We start from the raw sequence: 27,771 nt of genomic DNA, 5'->3' as shown, positions 1-27,771 counted from the left end.
CGCCTCAGCCAACTGTTCATCTTATCCAGCGCCGCTGTCACGCCAAGCTTCCGTCGAAGACTCCAGAAGGTCCAATGCTGCCACCTGCTGCCACGCCTTGCCGAAGGAAGCACCACTAAACCGCACACGTCGCAGCTATTGGATGAGTCACTATTAGAGGTTTGGTGACTCACCGAAAGTTACCCATGGGACAGGTCCTAAGCAAGCACCGGGATGAGCTATAAAGCCTCGCTGAACCTGCAAAACAAAGGAGATCGACAGCCACGACGACGACGACAACATACACATAGAAAAAAAAACAAACGGAACAAGATTGACAACCATTTTCTAACATCAACAACCAGTAGAGAAATAAAAGAAGGCAGAAGAAAGAGGAGAACCTACCTGCTATCACGTTGAAAACCAAACGGTGCCAGAATATTCGTTTATTCGAAGGTAAAAATCTTCGATTTTTTTAGATCTAGGGTTATTTAGAGGTTTTAAGGTAAAAATAAGGCTAGATTTAGGAATAAGAAGATTCGAGCTTCGATTTGGGGTATATTTATAAATTTCGGCCACCATCTACGGTGGTCGGCGGTGACGATCAGCGCTGAAAAAAGGCGGTCGGCCGGAGGCTTTAGAGAGAAGACATAGAGAAATATTTATTTCTCTCTGTTAGTGAGAGAAAGAAACAAAGAAAAGAGAATGATGAAGGCCTTTAGGGCCGGTTAAAGGGTATTTATACCCTCACCAAAAGTGAGGGCCTCTTTGTAATTTCCAGCATGGTCAAACCACACGCGCAATAACTCATACTTTGTAAACTTACATTATGGTCACTGAAATCTGTTTTCTATTTATTTTAATTTGGTATTCGAATTTTAATATATTATATTTTAGTCCTTGTCCGTATATTTATATATATTTAGGTAAATACCCTATTTAATCTCTCATAATTTTATTAAATTTTATTTTGATCCCAAATAGCTGGAAATTATTTTCCAAAATTTCTAAACTATACAATCAAAATGATATTTGAATCTAAATTATGAAAGTCAGCTTGATTAAAAAAATTGGGTCCCATTCCTTTAAATATATTCATATGATACAAATTGAATTATTAAACAATAAGAATTGGGTCCTGTGCACATTACAAATTCAAAGTTAGGTAGTTGTAATATATTATATTTAGTAAAGTAGTTTACCGATATGCATGCACCTTTACCTCATGTGATAAGGAGAAATTTGTGATGTTTATACACCAATAATATATTATATATAATATTAAACCAAGTTTTAAAATATTTATTTTAATATATTAAATATAGTATTTAATTATTGTTTTTATGAACATATATATATTTAATTAAATAAAAATGTTTATTTATTTTTATCAAAAGAAAAGAGCTGCCTTAAAGCAACTAGAAGTTCTTTTCTTATATTCTTAAATAAATAAATATCATATTTTTATAAATTATATATTAATTTATTTTAATTATTTTTAGAGAAATGTTTTATTTATTTATTTTTTAATATTAAGAAATGGGCTGTCTTAAAGTACCTAGAAGTCATTTTCTGATATTTCTAAGTAAATAAATATCTTATTTATAAAATTATAAATATTTTCTTAAAATTATACTAATAAATTTGAAATAATATGATTATGAATTGAATATATTTTTAAATTTTTAAATTTCCAATAATAGAAACAATTTATAATTAATGTGTACCAATTTTAGTTGTTATAGGGGTGTTAATCATTCCCTAAATGTAACCGACAACGAATCTTTTTTTATTAAAATTTTTTAGTTATACGCAGATCAGTTTATCTTTTAAATTCTGTTTTCTTCAAAACTATTTTAAAAGATTTTTTTTAGGTATTCGACTTACCTAACCCAAAAAGGTCAATGACGACTCGCAAAACATTTTTTAAATCAAAATCATTTTTTATCTACATTATTTTTCATGCCAAATAAAATTTTGTGTCCGGACGAAAACCGGTTACGATAATACTGATCACTGTTATCACTGCCGTTCAATTCGATCCATGCTCGTTCTCGTACAATCATTTGTCTTCGACATACAACGACCGCTTTCGTTCTTTTTACATAGAATTCATTCTTATTTTCTAATATTTTTTCTTTTATTTTAGTTCAATTTGAAGAGTTTTGATATTTCTATTTGAATATTCTTACTAAAGTAAACGTCTTCTAGAAAACACTTTCAGATACAAAGTACCTTACACTTCCGTGATATAAAATGGCATTAGAATAAAAAAAATTGATGTGTACGTCAGATTAGGATTTTAATTGAGATATATTTGTGTAAAAGAAAACCGGGGATTATGGCTACATTTATCCATAAATTTTGATTCAATCTTTGGTGCTATCGCATATAGCCTCACACTATTTACTTTTTTATTGTTTTTGTCGTGGTTAAGTATTGGTAGATTTCTTACTCAGTTAAAGATTATTTATTGGTATAATTAAAGTCGTGTAATGAAATAATTTGTCAGATAATTTGATTCGTTCATCATTCATTTATTGTTTTATAAAACGTCTTGTTCGATAGAGACAATAAATTCTTTTTATAATAAAAGAGATAATTAAAATTGGTTGTCTACCTGTTAGATATCTTGGTATCCCTCTTGTAACCTAAAATCTCTTTGTGAAAGAATGTGAAGCTTTACTCGACAAAATCAGGCAAAGACTGCAGCACTGGTCTTGTAGAAACCTTAGTTACGCTGGCAGACTTGAGCTTATTAGATCTTTTTTTGTTCAGTGTCAGCAACTATTGGTGCATACAACTTATTTTACCAGCATCGATCTTAAAAATGGTGGAACAACTTTGCTCCAGGTTTTTCTGGAAATGAGCAGATAAATCTGCTGTCAGAGCTAGAGTTAGTTGGGATAAAATTTGTCTCTCTAAATCTGAAAGAGGTTTAGGACTGAAAAATATCACCACCTGGAATAGAGCTTGTATTATTAATCTCATAAGGAAAATTCTTGCAGGAGATGGATCGCTTTGGGTTGCATGGCTTAAAACTATGTTCTTAAGGAGCAAGATTTCTGGCAATTTGAAGCTGGTACTAATGTTAGTGGAGCATCAGCAGAATTCAAAAAATGAGGACTACAGGTTATCCTCTAATTTCTTCTGGTTCTCTGCCGATAAAGGAAATTTGGGACAAGATTCGGATGCAAGGGAAGAAAGTATATTGGCACAGACTTATTTGGTTTCCTATGCATATTCCAAAGCATAGCTTGATTGCTTGGATGACCCTATTGGATAGGTTACCTACTAGAGATCGATTACAATGAATGGGAATATGCACTGAAGGAACTTGTGTAAACTACAACAATTATCAAGAAACAAGGGACCATCTTTTCTCTCATTGTTCTTTGGCTATTGGACTATGGAAATCAATCTTGAACCTGAATGGGATGAATTTTACCTCTTTGACTTGGGATGAAATGGTTTCTTGGGCAAGCTCAACTTAGAAAGGGAAGTCCCTTATCACCACCATTTTGAAGATTTCTTTAAATACATTTATCTACACTTTGTGGCGGGAAAGAAACCAACAATGTTTCAGGGTCATTTCAGATCTGTCGATATTATGCTCAAAGAAATCATTGAAGTTGTTGGTATTCAGCTTAGGGGTAAATCTATAAACAGACTCGATAGTTTTAACTTTAATCTTTGAAATGCTTGGGGTATAGTTTAACCAATCATTGGTTCTTTTTGTATTTAGGTTGTTCATAGTTTTCTTTTGTTGTTGATTGGTTGATTGGTTTTAACAAAACAGTGCTATTTTGGGTAATAAAATCTGAATTATCCAAAAAAAATATTTTTTTTATGAAAGTTATTATATTCTTTTGATGTTGATCATCAGTCTCAAAGAAATTTTTATTTTTTTCGTATATGTGAATTCAATATTTATCTTTTATAAAATGTTTAGTGATTATTATTATTTTCTCTATATTTAAGTGCAATTTAATTTTGATTTGTTTCTTTCTTTTTATCAATGAAATTCAATTATCATTATTTGAAAAAAAAATTAATTCGGGTTAAATAAATGTAATAAGCATAAGTCACAATAATAAAAATACCAAATCAACGTTTGTACGTACAATTATTTTATTTTCTATTTTTAAATAAATGTAATAAGCATAAGTCACAATAATAAAAATACCAAATCAACGTTTGCACGTACAATTATTTTATTTTCTATTTGTTAGTGTATTTCATCTTAAATATTTTAATTTTTTAGTTAAAATATATCTTGTTAGATTAAAATTGTTAGTCCTCTAATAATCATCTCATATTAATGATATAATATTTTTATATGTGTTTAATTATTGATGTGTCGCGTGTCATATATTATGTCATTTAAAGTAATAACATAACATATATCACGTCACTCAAAACTATGACATGATATGTCATATCAATAAAAATAATTACGTACATATGTCATATCAATAAAATGATGACCTAACATGTTTAATGTCAGAAAAATGAAGATATGACTATACCACAATAATAATTAGAAATATGTAAAAATATCACATAATTAGCATAAATTAATCTTAATCAACTAACAATTTTCATTAAACAATATCTGTTTTTGACAAAATATTAAAACATTGGAAGATAACATGCTCTAGAAAAAAATATGAAAAAAAAAGTGACAATTTAAACGGTGTATTTTTTGTCATTATACATAAGAATAATAATAACATGATAGTTCATTACATCTTTTAATTATGAGGTTAAAATATATTCTTTATCTATAAAAAAATTCATTTTATAATTAATCTATATCTTCGGTTAACATCCATGGTAAGAAACAAATGATATTTATTTATTAAAAAATAATTATATGGGCTAAAATCTACTTATGTGTAAAAGTTTTAGTTTTATATCTTTTTAGAATTGTTGGATGAAGAGAAATCAAAGGCCGAGATTAACTCATTATTATTTTTCCTAATGAATATCTTCTCATTTTATACTATTAATCCCAACCTTTGATTTTTCCTCATCTAATAATTTTAAAAAAAATAATAAAACTAAAAAGTTTTACACTATGTAATTATATCCTAACCCTGATTATATATTGAATGATTCACCAAGGTTATTATTAAAAATGATTATAAACAATGTCAACCAGATTACACATTATAAAAGTTAAACCTAATTAAAAGAGAATCATCCTAATTGTTTATGTAAATGACATTATTATCCTTGGAGATGATGAGGTTGAAATAAGAGAATCGAAGAAACAAGTCACTACCAAATTTGAGACTAAAGATCTTGTAAGCCTTAGATATTCCTTTAGAGTGAAGATGGCACGATCTAAAGCCAGTATTGTTATTAATAAAAGAAAGTAAATTATTAATTTATTTTGAAAAGCGAGAATTATGGGATGCAAGCCAACAAACACTCCTATAAAAGCCAAAGTAAAAAAATGATGAGATGAGTAATCCTATCAACAAAGAGAAATATCGAAGGTTAGTAGAAAAATTAAACTATTTGTCACTTTTATTATCTGATATAAATTTTCCATTCAACATTGTCAGTCAACACATGTACGATCCTAGGGATAAGATCTTGATATGATGCACAAAATTCTAAGGTTTTAAAAGGAATTCTTAGGCATGGCCCAATTGTTAACAAAAGTGAAGATAAAATTATAAAAATCTTCACTAATTATAATTGGGAAACAACGCTAACAGACATAAAATCCATGGGTAGATATTGCTTCTTTATTTAAGATAACTTGGTTACATTGAGGAGCAGTGAGTTGTGACAAGGAACAACATGAAGTTAAGTGTTTGGATGAAGAGACTAATTATATAATTGAAACTTAATCAATAAGAAAATATTGAACTCTACGGTAATAGTCAACTAGTCATTAGTAGTGTCAAGAATCAAGTTCTTCGTGATAGAACTAAGCATGTGAAAATTGATGGACATTTCAAAGTTAATCATAGAGAAGTAAAACCAATTTTTGTTCTTATTAGAGATCATCTAGTTGATGTTCTTACTAAGGTACTGTCAATAGATAACTTAGAAAAGATAACATTCAAACTAGGACTCTAAAATATATACTCACCAGTTGAGGATTGTAAGTTGTATACATGTGGCTTAGTGTGACTTATATGTTAAAGATTAAAATTTATTTTGTATTTATCTTTGAAATATCTTATTTTTGTCTTATTTTTGTCTGACCAATTTTTTTAAGACATATATTTATATTGAAGTTGATTTTGAAGCCTAAGACATCAGTCAACTTCCAATGAATTTTTAGACATGTTCTGAGCATTACCAAGTAAATATATCTTCTTGAACTAGACCGACTTTCAGTTATTTTTCCAACGCATATTGAAACGCCTCAATCAAACATCAAGGACTCAATATATGTTTATTTTAGCGAAGATAACTCGTGTAGAAAATTCTATAAGGTCCAATACAAGAATTTCACATCATTAAGATTTTTTAATTATTTTATTAATAATTTGTAATTGAATTAAATTTTAGACTTTCTATGTAACACCCTGAATCCTAGGTTAGGAGTTACGGTTTAACCCGAGAGGGCCTTAGATGACCTCAATTACATATAGGAAGTCTTAGTCCAAGATTTTGTGGATTGGGCTTGGTTTGGACTCAAATAGGGTTCAAACGTGGTGACCTTGATTTGATATTGAAAGATGAGGGACCAATGGAGCTATTAAACCAATTTTATTTTGAAAGGTTGAAATCTCATTAATTGGGATGATATCATGTTTGAAAACATCTCTCATTTTCCCCACTTCCTTTTCCTTCTTCGTTCTTCTTCATATTTTCCCCTCTCTCCAATATTTAAACAAAAGTTGAAACTTTATAGTCTTGCAAGTCCAATCTGGGAACACCAAGGTAAAGGTTGCAATCTACTCATCACTAGCTTTCTTTCAAGTCATTAAGATAAAGTTTTGACCATAGTAACCAAAAATAAGTTTTAGTAAGGGTTTAGAGACCCAAGAGTTTTCAATATGTGTTTTAGGGATTTAAACCTTATGAAGTGTTTTTAATCCCTCAATGAGCTTCAAATCGAGATAGTAATCCATTTCCATAATTATTGTATAATGAAAGAAATGAGAGAAAGCTTAAAGGCTAAAGGAAAAGAGAAATTTGTTTTTGGTTGAGTTGAGGACATTTCCAACAGTTAGGAAGTTAATGTAACATATTTCTAACCTATCTATACCAATTGTAAGTCACTAACTGATCTTTGTTAGTGTTCATTAGTTCATGGATCTTATAAGCATGTTCATGGTAGATTCTACTATATGATGTTATAAAGCATGAAAAATGACTATTTATGATCCCTATCAATATACAGAAGACTTAAACAATGCTTAATGGCCTTAAAAGGGAAAATGGGTAGTGTTAGGACACATTTTCTTGCTCAAAATAGGGCATTCATGGGTTTAGGTGTTGGTACTGGATAAACATTACCGATATTGTTTATCGTTTAGCCTAAAACAAGGTGTTTTAGGGATGAGAGTATCGATATCAGTTCAAGGAGTATCAATATTATTCCAATGGTACTAATACTCAAGGTGGAGTATCGATACCTATTTTAGATTTCATATTCTAGTAGCCCATTTTAGTACTGGTACTTAAGGGAGTATCGATACCAGGAATAAAGTATAATTTCCCTAAGTAAGAGTATCGATACTGAGCTAATTTTCCAAACATAAAAACCAATTTTGGTACAAATGCCCAAGGTGGTATTGATACCCTAGCATGCTAGTATTAGTATTCCAAGTAAGAGTATCGATATTGTTAGGATTTCATGAACCATAATAGCCTATTTTGGTATCGGTACCACGGGTTAGTACCAATACCCAAGAGTCAGTATCGATACTAAAGGACGCAGTATCAATGCCTGTTGGGATTTTAGGCTCAAAGAAATTAACTGAAATAGTTTCCAAGAGGGGGTGAATTGGCCTTTTTAAATTTTTGGAAATTAAGGAGAAAGGATAGGAAAATTGGCTCAATGATTTATAGTGGTTCAACTTTCTCAATGAAGTCTACATCCACTACCTTAGCTCCTCACTAAATATTTCTAACAAATTCACTAATTTGTTATTTCTTTTTCTAGGCTCAAGAGTAACATTTACAAATTCCCTATCTTTTATAATGGCTAAGATAGAACTAAAACCCCTTTTCAATAAGGATAAAAGATTGTAAACAAGAAACCTCTCAAAGGAAGGTGTTTACACAATTTAGCTCACTAAAACACTCTATGTACAAGAGAAAAGGGAAAAAAAAGAATGAAAGAGCTTTTCTTTTGATGTGGATTGCTTGGATAGGTGTTGTAAACTTCTTCAAGTGTCCTTAACTTATTTTTAATGTTGGAATGAGTTTGTAGCCGTTTCTAACCATTGGGGATGTTTTGGAGCAGTTAGAAACCTTAATTTTGAGCATTAAATACTCACATACAACTTTGGTATCGATACCAAGAAGTTGGTATCGAGACCGAGCATGAAAAACATTTAAAAATATTGTCGTTGAGACCTAAGTATCGATATTATTTGAAGGAGTATCGATACTCACCTTCCAGTATTGATACCCAACACTATGATATCGAAACCAGAAAAGCCTTCTGGAATTCTGGTCTTGAGACTGGTTAGGGTTTTTGGCAACTTTCAATAGTTTTGAGCTTTAGAACAATGTTTAAAAGTTTGACAAAATTTAGAAAACATCTAGGACATGTTTTTAAGCTAATTTAGACTTTGAATTATTTGAGCAAATTCAATTTAGTCCAAAAATAATTTTCCCTTATTTGTTATATCAAAATATAGGTTCAACAGTACCCTTGCCTTAATTTGGGTAAGAAACTCATTTCAATTTAAGTGTCTGAGATGGGAAACTAAGGGTCATCAAAACTTTATAAATAAGATTACAAGTGAGAACAACAGTGATAAATATAATTTCAACTAGAAACGATGTAAATTAGAATGACATAAAATTGACCATTTCGTGACGCCCGAGAAACAATCAGGACACCCGAGTTACTTTAGTTGTACGATGATCATCTTGTTTGTTAGAATGTCCATACATGTCTCAATCAGTGCGCAAGGCACTTTAGTGGTTAACTGAGCACAAGGTCCGACTACTCGCAAGGAGTGGGTCAGCCAGGTGATATTTTTTTGATACAAAAGTTTTGGATCTCACCCCAGGTAGGTTAGAGGGTGTGTGTCCCGAGGTTCATCGAAACCCTTCGACCACACCATATGCCTACCTTAGTATTTTGTACTTAATACACTTGTATGCTTATGACTTTTCTTACCAGCATGATCATGCAGAGATCACATGTAGTATAGTTTGGTTATTAGTGTGGCAATGAGCTTGTGAATTCAACGTTCAGAATTTTTGTTTTTGTGCACAAGTTCTTAGAGAGAGCATCGAGGATCTTATCGCTTCATTGACTTTCCAAACTGATATGTATTTGTAACGCCCTGAATCACGAGTTAGAAGTTTGGGCTAATCTGAGAGGGTCCTAAATTAAATAAATTAATATATGTGAAGGCTTGGTTCATTTAAATGTTGATTTGGGATTGGGGCCCAATTGGGAGGAAGATGAGACATTTTAATAATAAGATTGAAAAAGAGAGGACTAAATGGGTAATTTCCCCACTTTTTAAAAATAAAAGTTGATCATGCAATAATTTGGGTGATCTCATGTTGGTACATCCTCTCTTAGCTTCACAAACTGTGTCTTTTATCTTCCCCTTCATCCTTTATTTTCCTCTTCAAGAAATCTTTCAAAGATCAAAACTTTGTGGTGCTACAAGCTTAGTTTGGTTTTAATAAGATAAGAATATTCATCCTCACCTTTCAAGCTTTAATTTAAGCCCTTAATCTCAAGTTTTGGCCATATAAACCAAAAATGGGTTTTAGAGGGTTTAAGAAACCGAGTGAATTCCAACATTTTTTTAGTTGATTTAAGTTTTAGGAAGTGTCCTTAACTTCAATCAAAGCTACTAGACGAGTTAGTAACTCATTTTCTTGCCCTCGATTAGTGAAAGAAGTTAGAGAGAGCTCCAAGGCTAGATGGGATGAAAAATTGACCCTTAGTTGATTTGAGGGAATTCTCAACATCTAAGAGACTAAGGTAACACATTCACAACTCTTTTATACCATTTGTGAGTCATTGGAATGTAATATAGCTAGAGAATTGAATTATAAAGCATGATTGAGTATCTATGGTAGATTTCATCTTTTGGCATTTTTGGTATGTTTTAAAGCCTTTTTATGACCCTTGTATCACACATAAGACTTTAATAATGTTTAGGGACCATAGAAGGGCATATTGGGTAACTTTGGGAGTCAAATTCATGCCCAAGCAGGGTATTTCTAGGTTTAGGTATCGGTGCATTATTTTTACGAGGACCAAAATGAGGGAACTTTAGTATAAGTATCGATAGGAGTATCGATACCAAGATATTTTTCAAAATATTAAAGCAAATTTCAGTATCGATACCACGATGTGTATCTATACCCCAACTCTGGAGTATCGATACTGGTGCAACAATATCGATACTACTCACCATTTTTCAGCTTGTTTTAACATAGTATCGATACCATCAGACATTTTTGGGTAAGAAGTCCAAGTGAATTAGAAGAAGTTGAGGGACCCCATAACACTAATACACCACCAAGTAAGATTTTAAATCAAAACAACAATTGATATGCAAATCATATAGGAACAATATCAATTAGGATGACATAAAACTAGCATTGGTTGATGCTTGGGACGGTCAGGACACCCAAGTTACTTTAGTAGTTGAAAATAGCTTTAAAGTATAGATTGTTCGTATATCCTTTGGTAGTGGGTGAGACACTTTAAAATGACTAACTAGAGCACGAAGCTCGAATGCTCACAAGGGGTAGGTTAGTCAGGTGTTGTGTCCGATGTAGAGATTTCATACTTCACGTTAGGTAGACTAGAGGGGTGTGTGTCCTGAGATGTGTAACCATTTGACCACACTATGATGTTTGCCCTAGATTAGAGTGTGGAATATGAGCATACTCACTATCCTTATTGCGCTCGATAGCATGAGCATTTGATGAACACTTTTAGTATGATTTAGTTGTTAGCGTGGTACTAGGCTAGTAAGTTCAGTGTTAGAAATTTGTTTCCATGCACAGATTGTTAGGAGGAGCATTCGACGAGCATATTGCACAACCAACATTCCAGACAGTCCGAATAGTAGAGTGCGCCTTGATGTCATTTCTTTTTAGGGCATGTATAATTCATATACCTTCTTGTACTTAAGTCGTAACTTTATTTTGAATGTTGGGTTGTATTATATTGATATACTTATTTTTTTGGAGCTCTCGATGTAAACTTTATTTTAGTTATGTTGATTTACTTATTCTTAAAATGGTATTACTTTTACAGTTACAATGGTTTAAAAAAAAGTTTTGTTTAACCACTCTAGTGGTCCCGTGTGACATTCTAATCGGGTGACTTTGTGTCATATCAAATTAGGGTGTTACAATATTATTCATAGACCTTCATGTATCGAGTCGAAACTCTATTTTGAAGTTTTCTATTTGTAAAGCTTAAGATGTATTTTGGGAACTCCCCATATTTGTAAATTCAAACGTTATTATTTTATCTTTTGTAATTGTTGGATGATTTACTTATGATGTTTTCAAATGTTTTTAAAGTAAATTTTTGGGTTAGCCACTTGGGTAGTCCCTTGTACCCTTTAATCTATTGATTTTCAGGTCATATTTAATTAGAGTGTTACATTTAGTGGTATCAGAGTGTCAAATTCAGTCATTCCTAGGACCCGTGAGTTAGAGTTAGCGAGTGTATATATGTCTATATGTCTATATGCCTGTAGAGCGTCAAGAGTACTTTTATGTCTGGAATAGTGATAATAAATTCTCATTTCTTTTTAATTACATAGAAACCTATGAACGATATTATAGCTCCTAGTCATGAGGGTAGAGATGAGAGTCAAGCCTCCCTAGCTGTCGATACCGATAACGATTTCACCCCGAACTCAAAGTTTAAGATATATAGAGATATGGGGGTTAAAGAGACTACCTTTTTCCTGAGATCTAACTGAAGTCCTTAGACATATAGTTAGAGCCATCCCAAGGACACTAGCTGCATCACCTACCCAGCCACCATCGCTAGCCCCTCCCATAGTAGCGTCTAAGAGCCCCCAGTTGAGAAACATCAGAGGTATAAAACCACCGACTTCTTTGGCATCGGAGACGATGACCCGATAGTAGTCGACCAATGTTTAATAAAAACCCTTTAAACACTCCGTCAATTGCATCTTACCTCATAAGGTAAGTTAAAGTATGTCACCGCCCTGCTAAAGGGCGACGCTATAGACTGGTGGGGGATCGTCGAGATGGCGATGGAGCCAAATACAGAACTTCTTGGTCGAGTTTCACTAGAAGTATATAGAAGAGGGAGTTCTTCCGAGTGAGTATGAGAGTGATCAGTTCCTGCACCTGACTCAGGGAGACCAATTCGTGTTTGAGTATGAAAGTTCCTCTGATTGAGTCAGTAAATGCCGGATTTGGCAGCGTTTGAATACCACTACTGTAAGAGGTTCAGAGAAGGCCTCTATCTCGACATCCTCACCCATCTAGTCATCGATCCATCAAGGGTTTTTACTGAGTTGACTCGCCAAGCGAAGACGATTGAAAGAGTATTGGGCATGAGGGCCAAAGCACATAGAATGTCAATAGGGCAGAGTATGAGAGCTCATGAGTCGTCCATATTGTCGCAATCATCAGCCAAGAGAGCCAGAGATTCTCAGGGCTCGTGGAGGGCTCCATCGAGCCAGTCTAAGAGGCCAAGACAAAGTGTAGACCGTGGGGCTAGATCTGAGTTTCGTAGGAGGCCCCTATCAGTAGCTTATGGGACGTGCATAACTTGAGACTTTTCATAATTAAGTAAAAGGTAATATTTGTTTATTTTAAATTATTGCCCCTAACTAATAGTCTGATTCTAGTGATTTAAAATAAATAAACAAATAAATAAAATGTTAACATATTAACATCGATTAGGAGGGTAGAAAATATGATATTCTTATATTTAAATTTAACGAGGATAGATCGTTCGACCCTATTCAATGGTCTATTCTCGATATTTATAAATATTTGAATGTCCTTTATCTATCTTAAAGGTTTGATAATTTTTATTAATAAAATGTTTGTTTGTCGCTAGTCTCAAAGTGAATAAAATCAACGTTTAATTGTAAAGAAAATATTAATGTTTCTTACTTCTTTTTTGAGAATGGAAAAATCATCGCTCTACTACATATTAGAGGATATTTATCCTTGTTCAAAATGTTGGAACGTTGTATGCTTACCTAATAATGTTGTATTTATTCGATTAAAAAAGGGATCATTAGTTAAATTAAAATTCAAAGTCATAAATTTTATTGCAAAGACAATAATTAATCGACTAGGTACCGATTTTCGGGCATTGCGAGTTGTTAATCATTCCCTACATGTAATCGACTCTTGATCTCATTTTTCTTTAAAGTAAACAAAAAGTTATTTTTAAATTTAAATTTTATTAAAATAATAAAATATTTTTTGGTGATCCAATTACACCCTAAATGAAGATTAGTGGTCATCGGATCACATTTTTCAATTGTTAAAGAAAAACCTAATTTAATCAAAATTAACCCTAATGTTTTTCGATTTTTCAAAACGTTATGACAATCTCTAATAGTTTAGTATTATTCAAGTCTTATCCTACATGTAGATAAAGATAGTATATAATATCTACTATCTAGTGTTTTTTATCATGAATGTTTAGAGCATCATAAATGTCGTAGATCCAACTTTTATCTTTAGCAACCATATAATTCAACGTAAAGCTTAAAATATCCATCTTCAAATTAATCAGTATCATAAGAGACTGATTGAGCAGTTCCTATATAGAGCAGAACTAACTAATAAGCTTATTAGTTCAGTGGGTCTATTTTATTCCTTTTTTTCTTCTAGAAATCGTCAGGTTTTAGTAAATTTAGCAGTGTTTAGTCTCTGTAACATCGAGAAACAATATTCTCTATTCACTCTTGTAGGTAAACTTAGAGAAGAGTTACCAGCTCTCAAAGACATCAGGGGCCATTACAACAAACAGCTCAAGCAAATTACGCCTGATTATATAGCTAGACGTGACAAACTTGATCTGAACCCAATATAACTGATTTATTTGATTGAAGACTTAAACATGATGACCCAAAATTCGGAACAAAATAAACTAAAACTAACCTGAATTTTAGATGAACCGATCAATTTGCCCCAAACTAAGAGCAACCCAAGTTAATCCAATCATGCATTAAAATCATTGTCTTTACCTTTATACCTACATATTTTTCCAAAATACACAAATAAATCATTGCTTTCTCTCTGCATTGCAAATTCTGTCTCTTGTTGGCATTCTAGTTGTGCCTCACGTTTTACATCAAAGCCTTGAGCAGAGAGAACAGATAATGTGTCATTACATCAAGTAGGTCAAATACATACATTATAAAGATTCAAAATGTGACGATGAGGTCGTTCATCTGCACCCAACCAAAGGAACACCGGTCTAGAATTCTTTGAACTGTGTTTGCAGCCAAACCAACCACTGGTCGTATCTTGCCCAACTCTTTCTCAACTGCTATCCTCGCACTTGCCTCCATCTACATACAACCAAAAAACAAACTTTTAGATACCCTACTAATTCGCAACCTGCAAATATTCAACAGTTATTGCCCTAAACATCCGCTGTAAACCAAAAATAAACAACCTTCTCTACGCAGCGTGTGGTGTCCAAGAGATGACAGAAATAAGCTAGTTGCTTGTAAAGATCTGCTTCCGTATACTACACATTTCATGGGAAAAAAAATTAAATGTCTGTTTAAACATAAAGAGCTCGTTATGGGGAAAAAAATGTTTAAAGGATTGTCATGAAACCTTTCTCACAAGACGCCCATTACAGCATGGATAGTTTGGACAAACCGATCCTTTTTCAGAATCACCAATCAGCCGCAGGTTGACACCTCGTGTAGTATGTTTGCAAGTTTCATCGTCACACTGAAAGCAAAGTCAAACATGCCATCAGCTCTAATTACTGCTCAACTCGAGATTTTTATGTTGTATATACGAGATTTTGCAAAAGGTCTATTACCGTCATTAAGCCTTTGTAGTACATTGAAATAAACCCCTCCACTTGTCGTTTGACCTGACAGAGGACAAAGCACATCCTTTAGTATCATGACTGTATATTGCATGCAATGTGTCATCTTCTAACATGTTAGGATGACCAGACAATCAATCAATCAATGTATGTCATGTTAGAGCAACATTCAAGTAAAAAAATCAACAAATACCTGGTTTGCTATCATTCCAGGAGACATTCTACCCATGTCACCTTCTTCTGAACATTTGGGGCAGCGCAGCGTTCGCCAGAAATTGCTCGTAGATTCCCCTTGTTGCATTTTTTCTGGTTTCTCAACTAACGCGCGGATTAAGCTGAATACAGCAGGGCAGTTAAAAGCGCCTGAACAACTTGGACATGACAATGTCAGTGGCTCACATCCCTGATACCTGCGACACAAACCAATACATACATTATTTCATGGAAGAAGTACATCCATTGTCACTGTACTCAATTAGTCAATTTCAATGAGATTTTTTATATATGATCTGGGATGATAAACAATAAGGTATTATGAAAATTCATCTGTGAAGGAATAATAAATATAATAGAATATAGCCAAAATTGACAGGATTAACAAAATATTAAAATGTTCTTTAAAATTATGTAGAAAAAAGCAGAGTAGGAGTAAATAGTTACCTCTCCTCATCATCTACAGCAAACAAGAGAGCATTTCCAGTGTCATTGCTGACAGCCTCACTTGATTTACTTTGGAACTGGAAATAAAAAATCAGATAATATCATTGTCGAGCTGTCTGCAAGATAGAACATTGACGTCCTTAAAAATCAGGATAGCATGTAGGGAATACCTTTGATGAGTCAAGTCCTAAGCAATCAGCCAACCGCCCTGGGCTTGTTCCTTGTATTGAAGCACATAATCGTGATACAACTGGATGGATCTGCTGTGACAAGTAATAATCAATGTCAATCATCCATCTCCCCTCATCTTTTTTCAACTCATCAGGATGTCTAGCTCGGTAAGCTATCCCCATTGAATTGCTTGAACTAGACCCCTGTCCAAGACAGAACAAAATGGGAAAAGGAAGGGAAATCAAATTGAGATGAAGTATAACGGAAGGGTTTGAATGCAGCCAATACTCAAAATTCATATATACTTCATAAAGAAATTGAAGCACAGACCTGTTCACAACAAATTATATATGGAATAGTATCACCAGCCGAGCATCCAGTAGAATAACCACTTTGCTTCATTCTGAGGGCCACCTATAAATTGGTTCAAGTAACATCCATCTAATGATTAGATACATGGTAGGGAAAATTATACAAGATTAGAGTAATAATGCATGAAAGACTAGTTATTGTTTGTTGAATTCACCTGAACATGAGGTTGGTTTTTGGCATCAGGGTATGCTTCAGGTGGTTTAGTCAATGTCTTTGTGATAATGTACTTCTCAAGTACTACTTGTCCATTCCTCATTTCCTCTTGGACCTGTTACAAGTAAACAAGTCAATTATATGATAGCAGTCTAAGTACACTTCAAATTACAAAGTTCAGACGAATGATGAGTGTAATAAACCATAAGCAGTAGCACATTGAAACCTTTATTGGCGAATGATTCCAAGGACCTAAGGCTTTCAGTCAAGCACCAAACAAAAGAACAAAATAAAAATAGAACGAACGAATTATACTACTAACCTTCATGAGAGAGTTATGTATTGATTCAACAACATCCTCACAAGACCTGTGAAATAGGACCCACTCTGACAAATGCTCAGTGACCAAGTACCGCAGAGATTGCCAACATGACAAAAAATAACACAACTTAAAATTAAAAAATAAATAGAATATCACATACCCGCCTGACAGGATCTGAGTGAGACAGAAGTCACCTAATTCCTTTGACAGTAAGCTCCAGTCACGACGAACCATATCAAGACCTTTCCGCTCAATAACCTATAACTAAAAGGTTATCTCTCCAATTCTTTTAGGAGTCAATGTGAACGAAAATGTATTTAAAAAAACAACAGTACCTCATATGGTATCCCATCCTTGAATTGCACCTTCACAGCGGCATACTTTTTCTTCTTCAGAAGCAACATTCTCTTGTACAGGCCATCAAGGTCGATTTCTAGGCACCTATATTTCTTGTTCACCTTGAAATAAAGAGATAGAAAAGTCATTTTGTAGAAGGTAAAAAAAAAAAGAAGAGTTTAAATTCAAAATGAAAAATGCATGGCACATTAATCTATACATTTGAAAAGAGGGAATCAAAATTTTGAATGGTGGCAACAATTCCATAAAATTCTAAGAAAAGGACTATAACAGAGCGGCCTATACAGTAATAATTGATGGAGCTATTTAAAGGTTTGAGGAATAAACCCTTCCAAAAAATCTTATCAATGACATTCCTAGCAACATTCAATGTACTTGCATCACATTACAAGCACAGCACAGAAACAAATCACATTCTCAGAGCCTCACCTCCTGGATGACTTTTCCTGCAATTGCTTTTGCTTTTGCAATGTCATCCAATCCACTATAAACCATAATAGAATCTGTATCACCATATATCACCTGCCAATTACCAAAAATCCTATCTTCAGGAGTATAATTCATTAGCATAGACATGATGTTGGCACTTCATGGAGTCTGAATATCAAAGCCTAGCCATAATACACATACCTCCAAGTTTAAATTATTCTGAACAAGATCAACAGTACTTTGTAGAATCTCCCTTCCCTAATCAACAGCAATATAACTTATAGATCAAAACAAAAGAAAATAACCCACAACAAACCGCCTTTCTTTGCATTTGTTTGTATGCTACATATAGCTTACTTGTTGTGTTATAAGCTCTGCAAGGGGTTTTGCATAAAATCTTGAATTGGAAAACCCAAGGCATCCATACATACTGCACAGTAAACATTATCAGGTCATATGCAAGAAGAGCTGTCATCTAAACTACAAATAAGAATCTCCAGTAAAATGTCACAAGCTGAAAATAAATTTTGAAAGTGCCATCTATAGCAGGACAGGCTTTGGCAACCCCACGAAAACTTTCAAAGAAATAAAAGGAAAATGAAGTTTCAAGGAACAGTGATGGTTACACCTATATAGTTCAACCAAATGGCCCCAAAAGAGAACTACCAACAATTAAAATACACATACCTATTTGCAGTGAGCTTAAGTGCTTGCTGCTGAATATCAAGTTGCTGAACTTTGATACCAGATGCATTTTTCATCCATGACTTTACCATTCTCCTCCTCTGAACCAAATTTTTCAGCAGCTACAGAAGGGTATGAAAAACAAATTATCTATTAATATTTACTCATGAATAATTGGAAACAAATTATCTACAGAAGGGTATGTAAAGACACATCTTCGATGGAGAAATCTCATTGAACATGCAGAAGCATTTAAGGAGAGAATAGCTCTTCAAGCAATGATCAGGCAGATCGCTCATGAGTGTCAATACTCATCTCAGATTTCCTTTCATAATTTATTGATCACTTAAAATAGTAACAATAACCTCTGATCATAAATAGTTATAAATTCCTTTCTAGTTTCAAAATCATCAATACAAATGATTTACTTATTCGAACATCAATACAAGTGATTAATTATACAACTCAAAACACTATTCCATTTTGAAGACCTCAAACATTTTGGAATTACTACAAAGAAAATTTCTTCAATTCTATTGTACACTATATCACGAACTATAACAAGAGAAAACATCAATGCAGTTAAAATGTCTAAAGGTAAAGGCAACAACCCTCATTAAATTTAGAGCATTTATATTGAGGAATCACACTTCCAGACAGTTATGAAGAACTATGGAAAGCTATAACACAAAAAAAGAAGCAAATTGTAATAAAGTTTCGACTGAACTTGGCAAATTCAGCTCTTCAAATCAGCAAAACCAAGAGGAGACTATACCTCAGGTAGAACCCCAGCTGTTTTACTAGAGGGCAAACAAGGAACTGATCCATCAGGAAATCTTTCAACTGTTGTGAAGCATATATTGTATTCCTGTTGGACCAAATTGGTAGTTCATACTAGTTAGAAAAGTATACAACAGCAGAAAAGACCACAACCTTGAACAAGAGGCAAAAAATAATAATCTGATTGTAAAGATAAGAGACACAAAGTAGTTAATTTAACCTGAATTATGGATGGGTAAAGGCTATTGAAATCCAATAACAATACATATTTGTCATACAGTCCTCTTTTTGGCTCCAAAACCAATCCACCTGCATAGGCAGGACTCTTTTTGCCTTTTCCACGTTCATTATGAGCTTCCTCTTCAAGATTCACATCATTGTTATCCACATCATCCCTGTTCCCATCCTCAGCACCATGAGTTATTCTCCTTTTCAAAACTTTTGTTTCCTTAGTGTGAGGTGAAGACTTGTCTGGGACAATGTACTTTTTTGCATGAAATGCGTGCAACAAAAGATACTCTACTCTTTGTGCCCTAGCACCCTGAAAAGGATCGCTTTTATGTCAAGTCGATGAACAGATTGAAACAAATGCACACAGGGAATCAAGCGGTACTCACCTGGAGAGTCTTTCCCCATAGATTACCACTGATATTGGTCAGCTGGCGGGTAAGGGGAAGAACACTCAGATGAAACATTAGTTCCATAGATAACCATGCATCAGTCTCGCCATATTCAATCTGAACACATCACAAGATATAATTAGAAGCATAATAGCTCAGAATAGAAGCAGATTTCCTGTCACAGTTGACTAGTTTGTCCTGCTGCACATTCCCTGCGTTTTATTATCCTCAAGTTCAAGCAGTACGGTCCACTAAAAGCTTTTAGCCAAGAATGGATAATTCATTAATTCACTTATAACATATATTGAACACTTCAAGAAAATCATCAAACAATCATCATGTAAGTTGGGCCCTTAATATCTAATTAACGTTAATATTTATATTCTCAAATACATGTTTAACAATGACCTCTATCAATGTTTTTTAAAGGTATGACCCCTATAAAAGTTATTGAAGTTTGGATGTTACCTAATTTAAATGTAATTAGACATAACAAAAAGAAAAGTTCAAAACCATACTACTATAAGACAAGGTTACCAGAACCTACAAGTTCCATGAGCAATTCAGATGTTTGGAACATTCTGGGAACATCTTGTGAAGCAATCTCCTTGCGGTCTTTGTTGAGCTGAGTCTTTGATAGTTGTGTCAAAGAATAGCTAACCTGAGAACAAAAATTACATGTTTAATAAGCGAAGGTTTCCATTATCTAAAGTTCACATACTGCATGAAGGGTGTAATGAACCAGTTGCCATGCCTCTTTTAACAAGTCACGGGCACACAAATATGTATCACATAAAAGACGACCAGCAATGCATGACATTATCCCAGGGCTGGCTCCAGACCCAAAGATGGTACTTCCTTTTGTTAACTTGGGCATCACAGAACGCTTCAGACGACCAATTTTGGACCACATGCTGCTTGGTGCTTTACAAGCCTGACTAAGAGCAAATTATTACTGCTATAAGATTAATGGCAAATCATCATATGGGCATTTGATAGGTTTAGAGGCAGATTGCATTTAAAGAATATGATCATGAAAGTTGAAGCAACCTATATACGGTTGTTGCCATCTAAAGATTTGACAATGCAGAGAAGTTAACTATAAGATCAGGAAAATGAAAATTTAATGGTGGCAAAATACGCTAATTGCTAATAGAAGACTCTTGTTTGCATAATGAAACATTGATTAATAGTGATTCAAAAGTCATGGGCCTAATATTGTATTAAAAATAAGGAACTGCATTAAAATATCATCAATTGCCAACTCTTGCTTAAATATACTTATGGGACAGATGATTGAAGCCTGCCCATGATCGTTTACCCGTGGTTAAGAACATATATATATATATATATATACATAAAGCAGCTTTGAATTTCTTCCACAGTAAAGCACTTTGTTGAGATTCCCACCTGGGCTCTATGCAGAAGAATATCCAAGTCAAATCCAGATATATTATGCCCAACAAGAACATCGCTGTCCAGCTTGTATAACTCAATCATCAATCGATTTAGTAAAGCTCTTTCACTACAACATCATGTCAAAAGACGCTTCAACAATAGCCACTAAATATAATCATTCAAAGACGATATCATGTTAACAGGCAACAGTTAAAAGACTTGATGGAAGACGACATATAAAACTTACCTGCTCTCAAAGACTAAAACATTTGATTCGGCTTTTGAGTTTCTATCTGTCACTTCCTTGGTAAAACCCATTGGAAAAATGCCTCCATCAAGTTTGCGGACAACAGTAAAGTGGCTCAGTAAACCAGGTTTCTTCCATTCTGATGCCAACATGGGAGTGTCTATCTGAAAAGCCAAAACCACATATAAGACATTATTTTCTTAGGTCAACGCAGCAGTTTCTTTGATATCTAAGCCAGCATATAACATGCTTAACTAGTATTCCTGATGTTTGAGTATACCGATGATGATATTTTTCTGCTACTTGGATTAAAGATGGTCCAAGAAAAAAGTGTAGAATACTGTAATATTAAGTGCGGTGTGTTTTCCTAAAGAAGCCTGAAGGGGGGTTGAATTATACTAGCAAAACCACTTTTAAAAAATTTTCACAAAACGTACGTAAATTCACTATGTAGAACCTTAATCAGAAAAAGCCGCAACACACCTTAGCCCTGTGACAGCAGATAATTGATGCTGAGACAACTTCATTTACATTCTGCCTCTCATTGATGACAGTCTTCAAAGTTATGGCTGAAACAACTATGGGGGGAATTTCTGTTGTTTTCTTTGATGAAGTTGAAACCCTAATGTCTTTGGGAGAATCGACAACAACTTCATACTTGCACCAGCTGACCTGTCAAAGCTTAACCAAACGAAGAATTAAAAACATGCTCAAAGAATTTGCAAAATTAGCTAAAATAATACCACCATATGCTATGTTCAAGAATCTCACCCTCTGGGGAGCTGGACAAATAGAATACTTTGAAACTGATAGCCAAGAAGGTCCTTTTACTTTCCTTTTAACAAGGAAAAGCTCCAATGCGCTGCAAGTGACAACACTAGTCAGTAATCAATCCAGTTTTTTTCAAGTAAAGAACCCATAGGTAATAGCATTATCTAGTCCTTGAAAATTTACTTTGGTTAAACAGAAACTCATCAAGAGTAAATGTTCTGGAAGATAATTAAGTCAAATCAATTTTAAATTACAAAAATAGCTTTATAACATTACCATTGCATTTCATAGAAAAACTAATAAGGTTATCACTAACCAATCAATCGTATATATCAAATGACGGAGTCAATCACCAAAAGCACGTTGACTCAACAGTTTCCACGCAAGATAAGTTAAAAAAGAGCATTGCAAAAACTAGACGCTAGAATAACACTAAACAATCAAGAAAACTTTACAAACAGCTGTAACAACTCATATCACTGCATTGAGAAGATTAGAATGAATATATTGTACATTCAGCTACAATCCATTACTTTTTTCCTTTCAAGAAAAATGTTCCAAGTACTCAAACCTGCTGTGAGTTCCAAGCAGAGCACAGAACTTTTCTCCTTTTAAATCTGATGGAAGTGGTGGATCCTGAAAAAAGAATATTGAGGAAAAAACCAATTTTAAACAAGAGGTAATAATCGAGGATAGAGTAAGTATCTAGTTTATCTATTTGTGACAAAGAAATCATGGTCCTTGAAAGCTTGCCAGACTCTAAATTTACTTTAACTATAAAACAAAACATAGTTCCCCAACAAAATGTCTGAAAATAAACTCCAGGTGAAACCATGTAATTGTTTGATTTACAGCTCGAGATGTACCTTGAATGGGTAGTTGATTTTGAGGACATAATTCTCACCAACAGGTACATCTGATCTCTCAAATGCATATCGCCTCTGAAATTTGATCACCAATTCAACAAACCAAACAGAATAACAATGTAAGGAAATAGAAATCGTGGACAAGTACGAAAAGTCAGATTGTTTGAATGTCCAAACCTTAACCGGTGCCATGGTAAAACCTGAAACATTAAGGTTTAACAAGTGTTTTGCAACTTCTTTCTTCAACCCTGATGCCATATCCTTGAAGAAAAAAATAGGAGAGGCATCAAGCCATCAATCAGAATTGAAAGGGATACAAAAACAAAGAGAGACGATGAACGCAGAGAAAAACTCACATGCAACTTAGTTCGGAAACTGGAAAGTGAAATCTTTGATTCTTCTGCATCTTTCTCAAGTTTCATATTCTCATCACTGTGAAATATAGAATGGTCGGGAATTGCATAAACACATCTCTGAATATTCTTTACAACCACACAGCAACTTTGGTATCCACTTCCAACTTTGACCTAAATTCACTTCCCATTTCAGACTACAAATATCATTCGCCATACTAATAAACATAGAAAACAGAGTTTACATCCGAATTTAAAGCAACAACCAATCGCGGGGCAATAAAATTAATGTAAAGAAGCTATAGATAAGTCAATAACAATACAGTTACCTTCCCGAAGAGATAAACAGTACCCATATTAGCACCATAAAACTGCTCGTGAGCATCAAGTATATAAAATGGAACCGAACCATCCACATCAAGCTCAAATTCTGACTGTCTTTCACTACTAAATCCATTTATACCTTCCCCAGAGCCATTCATATTGACATTCCTTTCACTCTTCACTGCCTTCCATCCAGCCATTGCACTCAAAGCCTCGTCCTTCTTCTCCTCCAAAATCTTTGCATTTAATTTATGCACATTCTCCTCTTTCTCTTCCTTCCTTTCCTCGGTGGACTCCACCTTCAATTCAACCTCAGGCTCCAGTTTGTCAAACTCTAGTTCACTAGATTCTACAACCGCCTCTTCAATGGTCTTAGTGCACTTCTCAACCAATTCCGTCAAACCTTCGGAAACTAACTCATCTTCACTCTTAACAGAATTAACCACCGTGGGAGCCACTTTGGAGGGCCTAACCGAAGCCAAAAGACTGGTTTGGCCTCGTCTGCGATGTTCCCTGTCAGATTCATCAGGGGCAAACTGCTTGATCACATCATCAACAATGCTTTCGCATTTTACCTTATCAGTTTCTTTACCCTTCTTATTAAAAGCCGATGAAGTAAACATCGAAGAAACCCTCTGTTTCCCCATCATTGCCGCCGCCGCAGACAAGGAAGCGCTGCTTTTGCTTACTCTGCTACTATTCTTGTTATTTTCCTTCTTTTCCTTATTCTCAACCTTTTTTTTCCTCGAATATCTTCCGCCTTCGGACCCATCATCATCGGACGACAGATAATGACTCGCCTGAGTCCAGTCATCATTTCCGTCGTCGCCGTAGCCAAAGTCTCCATATTCATCGTCATTCTCGATGAAATTTTCAGCCTCTTTTCGCCTCTTGTTCACGATCTCCTGGTAAGCATCTTCGTCGCAGTTAACGAACACCGGCTCATCGAGCTTGACGTGGTAAGCAGGCACGGAAGAGTCAGAGCGACGGCCGCCTTGGCGTAAAGCTTTTAAGCGTTCTAGGGCTCCCGCACGCTTCTCCGCCTCCGCTCCTCGGCCACGGCGGCGGCCTCCAGTGTCTGTAGGTTGATCATTCGGCCTATCAACGTCCATTGATCTACTAGATTTTTCTCTCTTTTTTCTTTCGATGAAAGAGAGTTCCTGAATGCCTTTGATTTCAATATTTTCGGTGAAATCGGGGAATATAATTATATATTTTAATACTATGGATGGCGGGAAGGTTTTAGGGCTTTGGCGCCAATGCCCTTTGATTTTGATGTTGTTTTTCTTATATCCTCTCGCATCGCACCCCAACGTACGCCATTTTACGGATAGTTTTATGAAGGAAAAATAAGATTATGATAAAACTATATAAATTATTATAATGTTACAATATTCATGTATAATAATTTACATAACTTGGTAATATTTTAATGTGTAAAGTAAATAAATGGTCCCCCAACTATATCGTGTTTGCTTTATTGAGTCCTTAACTATTAAAAATTATAAAATGGTCCCCCACCTATAAGGCCTTGCTTCTTGCTTTGTTGAGTGCCCTTATTATTAAAAGTTACAAAATGATCACTTATCTATTTAAATGTTTCAAACTCATCCTTTTTCATTAAAATTGATGACGGTTTGAGCTACACGTTAACTTATTGACTGAGATATGATAATCGTTTGAGATTTTGAGATCATATTTTATAATATCACAATCATCATATTAACGTTTATTTTTAACATAAAAAAATTACAAGTTTAGAACATATAAATAGTCCAATGATCATTTTTAAATTTTTAATAGTGGAGAGACTAAAAAAGTAATGTTCTATACTCAATGGACCATTTCATAATTTTCAATAGTCGAAAAACTCAATAAAACAAAGCCCTATAGTCACAGGACTATTTGTGTACTTGACCCTAATTTAATTAATTATCTCAACTTATTTTAAACTCATTTATATTTTTTGGATAAGTAAGATTTTATTATCCAGAGAAACAGTAGCTACATATCGTTCCTAAGGGAGTAGAAACTATACTTACAACAAAATAATAGTTAGTATATACCCCATTTACAGCAAATATTAAAGTTAATAAAATCAGTTCTGTTAATGTTTTTTCCACTAAGCTTGACCCGAACAATTTCTTTGATAGTTGTCAGAAGTTGAGCAACCTCCCTTTTCCTTTGTTGAAAAATCCTTCTATTCCTCTTCTCCCAAATCATATATATATATGAAGTCCATACAATTTTCAGTAGGATGGAGATCAAATATTTACCCCTCCATTCATGGCAAGCCCATTCTATCATTGTTTCCCAAGATATTTGGGGTTTACGCAAGTGAGTCGAGTTTAAGATAACATGCCACATGTTTTTAGCAAAGCTACAATATGCAAATAGATGGTTCCTAGTTTCGATAGTCTCATTGCATAGAACACATTGAGTATCATTGAGAACTCCTATCCTTGACAGTCTTTCCCGAGTTGGAAGTCTGTCAAGGATTGTCATCCAAGCTATCATACTAAACTTGGGAACATGCATAGGGAACCAAATGATTTTGTGCCAAGAAACCTTACTCTTTCTATCTCTAACAGCTTCCCAAATATCTTTTGTGCAAATTGTTCGTGAGTTCAGAATGGGAAGAGCAGTATGTCTCAGTTTCAGAAGTTTTTTAGTACTCCAGCTGTGAGCATTGTTTACTACCATATCACGGAAATCATTGTTCTTGAGAACATAACAATGTAGCCAAGCCACCCAAATGGATCCTTCACCTGCCATAATATTTTGAATTAACAGCATCATGCAAGCAATATTCTAGGATTTTAAGTTCTTCAGGCCTAAGCCGTCTTCTAATTTAGGAGAGCAAATATTTGACCAGCTAACTTGTGCCCCTGAAGCATATTGATCAGTACCTTTCCACAGGAACCGAGAACAAAGCTGATCAATTAGGTTAATAATAGACTGAGGAAGCATGAATTGCCTGCACCAGAAATTAACCGCGCTGAATAGGATAGTTTTGATTAACTCAAGTCTCCCCGCATAACTGAGCAGTTTATTAGACCAATGATACAGCTTTAGTTTGACTTTTTCCAGTAGAGGCTGGCAGTCAAGCTCAGAAAGTTTTTTAATGATTAATGAAACCCCTAAATACCTGATTGGAAGCTGACCAATCTTAAAGCCAGAAATGGCATGAATGTTTTCAAGATTTCTAGAGGAAATACTAGCAGCAAATAATTCAGTCTTGCTAACATTAAACTTGAGTCCATACAAGGCATAGAAATGGTTTAAAATTGAAATGATTCCAGCAATAAATTCAAGATTTCCTTTACATAAGATTAGAAGTTCGTCAGCAAAAGAGAGATGGGTTAGACCAATTTTTTTGCATTTAGGGTGATACCCAAAGATCCCTTTAGAAGCAGCAAGATTAAGAATTTTGGAGAGTATGTTCATAGCAAGCACAAAAAGATAGGTGATAAGGGGTCTCCTTGTCTAATTCCCCTTTGACCTTTAAAATAGCCCACTAAGCTACCATTGAAGGAGATAGAATATATGGCTTCTTTGAAACAAACCTCTATCCATTTTAAGAAAATACTAGGAAGGCCAATGGCTTTGAGAGTAGCAGAGATGAAATCCCAATGGAGAGTGTTGAAAACATTTTGATGTTTCGATATAACAAATTAAATTAAAAGAATTTTAATTTTGAAAAAGATTTTTTCTAAGCATATTCGATATATTAAATCGAATATCAAAATATTACTCAAAGTATTTCAAAGTTCATTTTAAATCCTTACTCAAGTGTAAAATTAAGTTTTAATCTTAAAATAATTTCAAAATGATTTTACAAAATATTTCGAACCATTTCAAAGCCAAAAATTCCAGATTGCTCAGAGGGAACCGATTCCCCCCTGAATGGTTTGGCTCCAAGAATTCCAGTATGCTCAGAGGGAACTGATTCCCCCACTGTTCAACGGTCGAAATATTTGAATTTTACACTTAGGGAATCGGTTCCCCATGAGGGGTACCGATTCCCCCCAAACTCCAAGCAGAAATATTAATTATTTTCACACTTAAACTGCTACA

At 34.2% G+C, this 27,771-nt stretch overlaps 1 protein-coding gene across 1 annotated transcript; it reads right to left on the bottom strand.

Annotated features, from left to right (window-relative positions):
- Positions 1-14,391: 14,391 nt before the first annotated feature.
- On the bottom strand, positions 14,392-24,881 carry LOC120173280 (DNA polymerase alpha catalytic subunit-like). Its single transcript, XM_039180517.1, has 30 exons — positions 23,700-24,881; positions 23,374-23,544; positions 23,195-23,278; positions 23,018-23,092; positions 22,723-22,787; positions 22,152-22,242; positions 21,864-22,052; positions 21,381-21,544; positions 21,146-21,260; positions 20,490-20,669; positions 20,283-20,396; positions 19,733-19,852; positions 19,336-19,656; positions 19,111-19,203; positions 18,339-18,457; positions 18,009-18,081; positions 17,853-17,909; positions 17,652-17,744; positions 17,201-17,323; positions 17,026-17,123; positions 16,866-16,911; positions 16,545-16,658; positions 16,349-16,432; positions 16,018-16,221; positions 15,848-15,924; positions 15,381-15,597; positions 15,179-15,232; positions 14,965-15,084; positions 14,798-14,872; positions 14,392-14,690 (listed from the first exon to the last, which is right to left on the bottom strand). Exons 1-30 carry the CDS (start codon positions 24,804-24,806, stop codon positions 14,544-14,546), a joined length of 4,590 nt encoding a protein of 1,529 aa, XP_039036448.1. The 5' UTR covers positions 24,807-24,881; the 3' UTR covers positions 14,392-14,543.
- Positions 24,882-27,771: the final 2,890 nt, after the last annotated feature.

The sequence above is a fragment of the Hibiscus syriacus genome, unplaced genomic scaffold (assembly GCF_006381635.1).
Source record: "Hibiscus syriacus cultivar Baekdansim isolate YM2019G1 unplaced genomic scaffold, ASM638163v2 tig00000329_pilon, whole genome shotgun sequence".
In the NCBI taxonomy this organism is placed as follows: domain Eukaryota; kingdom Viridiplantae; phylum Streptophyta; class Magnoliopsida; order Malvales; family Malvaceae; genus Hibiscus; species Hibiscus syriacus.
The sequence above is the reverse complement of the archived record's forward strand: the minus strand, read 5'-3'. Positions and strand labels throughout refer to the sequence as shown.